The sequence below is a fragment of the Cebus imitator genome, unplaced genomic scaffold (genome assembly GCF_001604975.1).
Source record: "Cebus imitator isolate Cc_AM_T3 unplaced genomic scaffold, Cebus_imitator-1.0 Scaffold180, whole genome shotgun sequence".
Taxonomy (NCBI): domain Eukaryota; kingdom Metazoa; phylum Chordata; class Mammalia; order Primates; family Cebidae; genus Cebus; species Cebus imitator.
Window position 1 is genome coordinate 786,187 of NW_016107495.1, and position 8,462 is coordinate 794,648.

Consider the following 8,462-nt stretch of genomic DNA (forward strand, 5'->3'; position numbering starts at 1 on the left):
GGCTGGAGTGTAGTTTTTTTTTTTTTTTTTTTCATGTCACTTTTTTTTTTTTTTTTGAAACCATGTCACTCTGTCACCCAGGCTGGAGTGTAGTAGCCAATCTTGGCTCACTGCGACCTCCATCTCCTGAGTTCAAGTGATTCTCGTGCTTCAGCCTCTGGAGTAGCTAGGATTACAGGCACTCGCCACCATGCCCAGCTTATTTTTGTATTTTTAGTAGAGACAAGGTTTCTCCATGTTGGCCAGGTTGGTCTCGAACTCCTGACCTCAAGTGATCCACCTGCCTCAGCCTCCCAAAGTGCTGAGATTACAGGCATGAGCCACCATGCCCAGCCTGGTTTGGGACCTTTCAAAAGTATTCTTGTCACTGCCTGCTAATTCCCAGTGTGACTGGGAAGATGAAGTTACTGTCATTTTTTAAGTTAGAGGATTTTTGCATCCAACACGTTTATTAGGGGTCAGTTGGCATGTTGGCATCTCCAGTGAATTCAGTTCTATGACATTAACAGCCCATTCAGTTTGAGAGTATTTGGCACCTGCTGTTCCTCTGTGATGAGGAAGGACACGCCAAAGCTGCAAGCCTCCCTACCGCACACATTCACCATCTGCCCTCTGGACCCCACTCTTCAGAACTTGGAAGGCTCTAGACATGAGTGATCCAGAGACAGCTGCCCCAAAGAATATAATTATATACCTTTACACTCTGCAAGATGATCGATCCAGCTCATGGTGTACAGCAGGTATCTGCTGTTCAAGTAAACAACACATTGATTAAGGTCTCTGGTTTTTCAGGCAGTATTTTACAGGCACTGGGTTATATAGTGTTTGAGGCAACAAAGTCCCTACTCCCAAGAAACTCAAGTTCCACTTAGAAAGAATACTAGCTTATGTTTATTGAGTACTATGTGCCCATAAGTACTTTACACATTCTAACTTAAACAGAAACCATAAACTACTAGCCACTCAAACGAAGGATGAAGGTAATGAGGAGAGGACAATTAATTCTGCCCATAATGGTCAAGTAAGCTTCAGAGAGGTAACATTTGAGATGGGAAACCAAAGATGGTCATGGTTTCACTAGAAAAGGAAACAGTTCCAGAGGAACCACACACAACTAGTAGCCACATGGGCTATAGCAGAGGGTATGAAGGATCAAATCAGCATCCTACTAAGCACGTGTAGACTGGAACTACAGTAGGCAAAGCTTTGAATGTGTGGCGTTCAAAGATTTAGACTTTAGAAGATCTTCAAGCACAGTGCAATGGCTTGTACCTATAATCCCAGCACTTTGGGAACTGAGGTAGGAGGATTGCCTGAGCCCAAGAGTTCCAGACCAGCCTGGGCAACATGGCAAGACTCCACCTCTAAAAAAATTAAAAATTAGCTGGGCTTGGTAGCGTTACCTGTTGTCCCAGCTACTTGGGATGCAGGAGGTCAAGTCTGCAGTGAACCATGTTCATGCCACCATACTACAGCCTAGGTGACAGAAAATGCAGAGATAGAATTGCAGGATTTAATTACACAAATGCAAATCTAAGGGAGGAGTATAAAGATGAAACAAGGTTTTCCACCAAGACAAGGAGAATGAAAGAAAGGGAATGAGTTTTGTTTTGTCAAGGGGACTTTTGGGAAGAAATTTCCAGTGGACAGTTAGTTAGAACTGGATTTCAGGAGAAAAGGGGTAGAGAGTGATTTTGGAGTTTAAGATTAAGTAGAGCAAGAGACGCCCAAGGACAGAATGGTGGGGAAGACTTGACATTTAAGGGGCAGGAAGAACAGCTGGAAGGGAAGCAATTAGTGGTAGGAGGGGAACCAAGGAAAGCTGTGTTAGCCAAGCTCAGTAGCTTCTTTGCCAAAAGAATGAACTGGGCCAGGTATGGTGGCTCACACCTGCAATCCCAACACTTTGGGAGGCCAAGGTGGGTGGATCTCTTGAGCCTAGGAGTTCAAGACCAGCCTGGGCAAAACCCCATCTCTACTAAAAATACAAAAAATTAGTTGGGCATGGTGGCAGGCACCTATAGTGCCAGCTACTCAGGAGGCTGAAGTGGAAGGATCACCTAAGCTGGTAGGTTGAGGCTGCAGTGAGCCATGATTGTGCCATTGTACACTTCTTCAGCCTGGGTGACAGAGTGGAAACCTTGTCTCAAAAAATAAAACAAAAAAAAAACTGGCAGGATGAAGGCTGATGGAGAACTGGATAATTGTAATAAATAGTAGAATAGTTACTGCAGGAGAGGGATGTGGGTCTGACGACAAGCTTGAAAAACAGGCATCTTTTGACCAAGGGAGCCAGCAAGTCGGTGAAGGCTGCCTCATAGTGCCCTGCTTACTTGCCCTTTTATCTGCTTGTATCTCTTCCACTCAGAGCCCCGAAGCCAGGACAGGAGACGGCGGCAGCAGCCACTGAACCATCGTCCTCCTGCAGGCAGCCTGGCTCCATCCCCAGCTCCTGCTAGTTTTGGCCCAGCCTCCTCACACAAGCTGGGCTCCTGTCTACTGCCCGATTCACTCAACATACCAGGTCTGTACCCGTTGCCACTGAAATCTGGGCTGGCCAGCCTCCTCCATAACCAGCCCAGGTTCTTTAGTTGGGAGACCAGGGACATCAGTTATCTTCTTGGTATCCTAAACCTCTAACACTGGTGCCTTTGAATAGGCAGGTGGAATTTACTAATGTCTTTGTGTAATACAACAATAGTTCACATTTACTATGTGCCAGGCACTGCTCTACACACTTAATCTCATTTAATCCTCATTTTCCTCATTTGAGGAACCTGAGGACTTTGTCTACCTGCAAAGTGATACTTATGCAAGTTCCCTGACTTCAGGAGCTGGGCAACATTAGACAAGACAGGAGAATGAAAAAAACATAGATCTTTCACCTGTCAACACTGCCAAATGTTGTGTGTAGCCGTATCACTCACACAAAACTTAAGCCATCTCTTCTCCTTTTAAATTATAGACCCAGCTATCTAAAGGACTGGATGGGAATGATTCTAAGACTCTAGTCCAGCATGTTCTACTTACTCAGAGGCCCCTACTTCCAACCTGTCAATTCTCCTCAATGGGTAGCACTGAATCCACCAGTCCTAGGTAGAGCTGACTTGATCCTCAAATGCTAAACATATGATTGGGGTAGGCCCTGCAGCGTATAAATTGACACAGGAGTTAAGCTTGGGTGCGTTCTGAGTCTAGCCTGGAGTTGCTGCTCCACCCCTTGGACGAGACTAGAGCCTCAACCAGGGGCAATTTTGCTGCCCAGGTGGCATCGGGCAACATCTGGAGACATTTTTGGTTGTTACATTGAGGAGGAGGGAGGTGAGGAAACCGAATATATTAGTTAGAGGCTAGGGATGCTGCTAAACATCCTACAATGCACAAGACCACTCCCCACAAAAAAGAATTATCCAGCCCAAAATGTCAACGTGCCAAGGTTGAGAAACCCTGATCGAAAGTAAGTTACCTCCTCTTGTCTGTGGCCCCAACCCTCATCAGTTTCCTCTGTTCCCTAGGGAGCAGCTGTTCACTCTTGTCCTCTGGGGACAAACCAGAACCTGTCATGGTAATTGGGAAAGGTCTGCTAGGGACTGGAGCTCAGATGCCCTGCATCAAGACTCGACTGCAGGTAATATTTTTGGTTCTTCCCCAGTCTCCAGCACAACTACTCTAGCAGAACCCAGCAATGCACTGTTCCTCTGGGTAGTGGGAGGGAAAATGCTCAGTACTGCTTTACTGCCTCTACCCCTGGCCACATCAGAGGGCTGCTCGGATGCCTGAGTGCTTGTCTGTCCAGTCCCCTTCCTGCCCTCCACCATCCCCATCAGCCAGGTCCCTTGCTTGCTTTTAGCCTGTGTCCCTGCCAGATATACCCCAACCTCAGCCTGCTAGCTTTGGCTTTCCCTGCCCCTCCCCTTAGCTTCTCCTCTCTTTCTGCCCAGACCTGCCCGAGGAGAGTTTCCGCCAGGAGGGGTCCCGGATTCCCCAGGTAACACATTTGGTTGCTGCTGCTAGGAACAGCCCTGCCACCAACTCCGATTCAGTCCAGATCCCCATGCTAGGTAAAGTTGAGTATAGGCAGAAGCTGACTGGATGGGTGAAATGTATGCTGCTCTGGCAGGGGCTGAGGCACAGAAGGCTCTGAGAGAGGTCTACCAGCCCTCCACTATCTTTCTAGAGTATTTCTCTACTCAACCAGACCTTAGCTGTGGTGTTGCCATGGTGGGTAAATGGTGGATCCTTTTGCCACCCCTAGTTATGTAGACTTGGAGTGTAGTCATGGACTGAATCCAGGACTTCTCTGGCTATTATCTTGTCTCACTCTTTCAGCTAGAATTCAATGTCCCAGTACCTCTGTTGATCCCCGTAACACTCTTATGCATGGAAATTCTAGGTGCAAACTAAAGCAAAAAAACTCATGGAAGAATCCAGTCTCTTAGCACACTCCCTGTCCACACAGGCTAGGCCCAGGTTGGGCCGGAGCTCACCGCCGACTTGCAGAGGGATGAAAGACTCTTCAGGTCCCACATCCCCTGTCCCCCGGACCAGGGAGAGCAGTGAGCTGGAGCCGGGACCCTGCTCTGCTACACCAGGGTGAGCACTGGGGTCCAATCCCTCACCCCACTCCTCACTTCTGTCACCTCATTCCCATTTCTGTCATTCACAATAATTTTCTGCCTTCCCTACTCCTTGTGAGCACAAAGACTAAATGTACTTTAATTAAGAATCTAGTCCCTGATATCTTTTTTTCCCCCCACCATGGCCACAGTCTTCACTCCACAGGAAAAGAAAACAACTTTTAGTTAGGGCCTAAGGCCTAAGAGCATCAGACCACCGTGCAGTCACAATTTGCCCATCCTTACCCGGCATCATTTTGCTCCACTTCTTTTACCTCCCATCCCCTGGTTAGCAGAACAGAAGAGGAGCAGAGTTTTCACAACCCTGATTCCTCTCTCTTCTCTGTTGCAGGCTGCCTCGGGCCAGGCCCCCACGGCCCCGCTCTGCCCCTGCCTTTTCTCCTATATCCTGTAGTCTATCTGACTCCCCGTCCTGGAATTGTTACAGCGGGGGTCCCTTGGGCCAACCTGAGGTTTGTTTTGTCCCTAAATCTCCCCCACTCACTGTTTCTCCCCGGGTCTGATAATGCCTTTATGTTCAAGCCCACGATATAGCCCCAAGATGGGGTAACACAGTGGGAAATATGCTAGTTTGCCTCCAGGCTGCTGATTCCACATGATAGCCGTTAAGTCCTTGGAATGCCAGCCACACTGTCCAAGGCATTACAGAGCATCACCTTGAAACAAGACAAAACAGGGACCTGCCACCCCTTCCCTCCCTCCGAAGCACAAGATTTTGGGACCACAAAAAAATATATCTATATTTTTATATTGGGGGGAGGGAGAAGAAAAGAAAGCAACCCCTATACTGGGCCCTATTGAGTGGCAGCTTCTTGTTCCATAGGGTTAAGGAAGACTGAGGAAATAAAAGTTGTTTGGAAAAATCCAGGTGTAGTTGCTTTGTATGTTGTGATGGGTAGAAGGGATGAACTGAAGTGTGAAGGCCCCTCATACCCTCCATCTTGCCTCAGACTATGTCCTGGAATCCTAGAAAAAAGGGGGAAAGACCTGAGGTAAGGAAAATGCTGCAGCTTTCCTCCGGGGAATCCTTCAGGAAGTAACGCCCATCCATGTTCCCTTTACACTTGTGACCCATTACTTACGGCTGGCTCCCAACCCCCCCCAACCCCCCCACCCCTTCCTTCTCTATAGTTTGGGTCTACAGCAGCCAACTCCTGGCCTCAGAACATGGAAACAGAATATTCTGTGTAAATAAGGCCTAAACAACCTGGAGAAAGTGAGGGCTATTTAACAGCCCAAATCCTCATACTTGGATGGTACCCTTGGTCCCTTCGTTCCTATTGGTGTTAATGCCTCCTTAACAACTGTACTCTCAACTTGGGCATCTACCTACTGGGGACTACAAGATGGGGTCTGTTAGGGTTAGGAAACACTCTCCCATTCTAGCCGGGAACAGTTTAGGGGGAGGGGACAGCGCGCTCTCTACTCTGCAGATAAAGGGGCCCAGTTCTGGACTGTATCATGCTTGGCCCGACACTTGCTGACTGGAAGCTTCGAACCCTGCTGGCCCTGGCGCGGCCTCACCACTCCTCTCTGGGGGCTGGGCGCTACAGCCCCGGGCCGTTACCTGGGGCAGAGAAAGCGCCACTTTCATTCCTGCTTCTTGGGATTGTTGACGGCCACGTAGTGATAGAGAACGACAAGCAAGAAGAGCGACACGCCCAGCATGTTGGCGAAGATGGCGAGCTGCACGTCCGTGATCATCCTGCGGAGGAAAGAAGGACTGAGCCGCTGGCTGGCGCACTTCTCGCCCTCGCAAGGACCCGTCCTCAACCCACGGGCCAACCCTGCCGTGGGCGCCTGCGTGCCTCTCACCTGACCAGTCCGGCTCGGCTCCGACGCCGCCTGCGAACAAGCCCGAGGTAGGAGACCTGGACCGGAACTTCGTAGCGCCAGCTCAGGCCCGAACCAGCCGCTTCCGGCGGGGGGCGCGGTCGGGACGGCCTCTCTAGCCCAGCCGTCTCGTCGGCTCCGCGTGTTGCGCTCGCTCCCGGCCGCGATCAGCTGCGGTGGGAGGTCCAGCCCTAGGGGATGGGGCGGGGCCGCGGACGCGCGCCTGGGCCAGGCACCGCACAGCTGGCCGCAGCTGGCGTGGCCTGGGAGGCGGCTAGAGAAGCCGTGGGAGCCGCCTCCCCGGGGCCGAAGAGTGGGCTGGGGCGAAGGTGCAGCGGCGGGGCGGCGAGCTACTCCAACCCCCTTCCGGCCCCGGCCCTCCGTACTGCTGCCCACCCTTCGCTTCCCGGCCCGGCCCAACCAGGTGCTTCCTTTGGGTCCTGCCCTCAGTGTCCTCTCCCTGGCTCGGGCAGCAGGGACGGGGGTGGGAGGCGGTGTAGAATGGGGACAGGGCTGGGGCTGCCGGGTGCTTCTTTCTCCGGCGCTAGCCTTCGTGACCCACATGCAACCTAGTAGAAAGATCCTGTCTGTGATCTGACCAGGGTCCGTCTTAGCCGGGCTCCCTCCCTCCACCCCACTCCCTGAAGTGGGCGTCGGAAATAGGGCGGACCCTCCCGGAATCAAAACCCAAGCCGTGGGACTTCGGCCAAGTGGGAAATCACCCCCCGGATGTGAGGGAGTGAGAAGAGGAGGAATGGAGAAGGGGAGGAAGGGTTGGAACAAGCAAGAGGGGCCCTGGGTTCTGGACAGATTGGGTCGCAGAAGAGTAGGAAGAGCGGTGGCTGCGGGTACCCGAGGGTCTCTGGCGAGGGCAGAGGCACCCTGGAACTCTCCAAGCCTCTGCCCAGCCATAACTTTCTCCCCCCTCACTCCATGCTTTCTCAGCTTCACCATAAAAGGTAACGGCACCAAGCCAGGCCGGGGCCGGGGGCTGGGCTGTTGCTCTGGAGCTGTCAGGGGTAATGGAAGCCAGTTGCTTTGCGGTAGAGGGGGGCCAGGGCTCAGGGGAGGCCTCTGCTAATCGGAGCCAAAGAAAACTCTACAGGATCTGCTATGGGTTTGGGACAGAGGACCAGTTTGCTGCCAGTGTTCACTGAGCTGGGGATGCACTAGCCCAAAGTGGCCTTCCCTGGCCTGAGACCATCAACACTTTGTCCCCAGTTTCAGCCCCGTGGCTCCTAAACATAATCCCTGCCATTAGTAGTCTGTAGTTACCCTGGGCTCCCCTCACCTCACCACTGGCCCCCACTCAATATATTTCCCAGAAGCTTCATATTTAGAAAGCCGAGTCCCCTCCACATAACATTGGTGAAACCCCAGACAGGTACTCCCGTATGTGTCCCTCAGTGAGCAGTCTGTTTCCAGCTCCTCACTGGGAGAGTAAGGGTCTGGGTGGTAAGGATTACACATCATTATGCTTCATGTCTCCTGGAAATTTGAAGCAGATCCAAGTCCAACCAAACGTTTAGGTCTACTGTTGAATCAGAACTAGCCCTCTTTTTTAAAAATAAGCTCTACCTCTAGGCAAGTCCTGGAAGTTAAACTTTATATACTGCAAATGATATGAAAGAAAGCCTATGAAGTGCTTAAAACCAATTGACCTTGTGCATAGTATCCTAGACTATCAGAGCCGAAAGGGGCCTTCAAAATCATTTTATAAAGAAGGAAATATCCAGACATGGTGTCTTATACCTGCAATCCAAATGGTAACTTACACCTGCAATCCAACACTTTGGGAAGCCAAGACGGGTGGATCACCTGAGATCAGGACTTCGAGACCAGCCTAGCCAACATAGTGAAACCCTGTCTCTACTAAAAATACAAAAATTAGCTGGTGGTGCATGCCTGTAATCCCAGCTACTAAGGAGGCTGTGGCAGGAGAATTGCATGAACCCAGGAGGCAGAGGCTGCAGTGAGCTGAGATCGCACCAT

At 51.0% G+C, this 8,462-nt stretch overlaps 2 protein-coding genes and 1 long non-coding RNA gene across 5 annotated transcripts in view; 1 reads left to right on the forward strand and 2 right to left on the reverse strand.

Moving 5' to 3' along the window:
* The window catches only part of LOC108315916, an 8,175-nt gene extending 5,069 nt beyond the window's left edge, over positions 1-3,106 (reverse strand). The window contains exons 1-2 of the long non-coding RNA XR_001830119.2: positions 3,031-3,106; positions 695-747 (exon numbers count right to left, since the gene is read on the reverse strand). This is a non-coding gene — a long non-coding RNA (uncharacterized LOC108315916). The remainder of the gene's footprint in view (positions 1-694; positions 748-3,030) is intronic.
* AGBL5 (ATP/GTP binding protein like 5) overlaps positions 1-5,504 on the forward strand; it is a 15,682-nt gene extending 10,178 nt beyond the window's left edge. The window contains exons 12-16 of one of the 3 annotated variants that reach the window (XR_001830118.2): positions 2,369-2,524; positions 3,516-3,628; positions 3,942-3,988; positions 4,460-4,593; positions 4,969-5,504. Coding sequence is in view for 2 of the 3 variants with exons in the window: in XM_017545560.2 (XP_017401049.1) it covers positions 2,369-2,524; positions 3,516-3,628; positions 4,460-4,593; positions 4,969-5,140 (575 nt within the window). In the remaining variant the exon portion in view is untranslated. Of the gene's footprint in view, positions 1-2,368; positions 2,525-3,515; positions 3,629-3,941; positions 3,989-4,459; positions 4,724-4,968 lie in introns of those variants that run through there. The other 2 variants (XM_017545560.2, XM_017545561.1) reach the window with 2 other exon arrangements.
* On the reverse strand, positions 5,357-6,618 carry OST4 (oligosaccharyltransferase complex subunit 4, non-catalytic). Its single transcript, XM_017545567.2, has 3 exons — positions 6,453-6,618; positions 6,205-6,342; positions 5,357-5,603 (listed from the first exon to the last, which is right to left on the reverse strand). Exon 2 carries the CDS (start codon positions 6,339-6,341, stop codon positions 6,228-6,230), a length of 114 nt encoding a protein of 37 aa, XP_017401056.1. The 5' UTR covers position 6,342; positions 6,453-6,618; the 3' UTR covers positions 5,357-5,603; positions 6,205-6,227.
* Positions 6,619-8,462: the final 1,844 nt, after the last annotated feature.

Excerpts from the sequence above, each read along its gene's own strand:
- OST4 (XM_017545567.2), bottom strand. The coding sequence starts at position 6,341 with ATGATCACGGACGTGCAGCTCGCCATCTTCGCCAACATGCTGGGCGTG.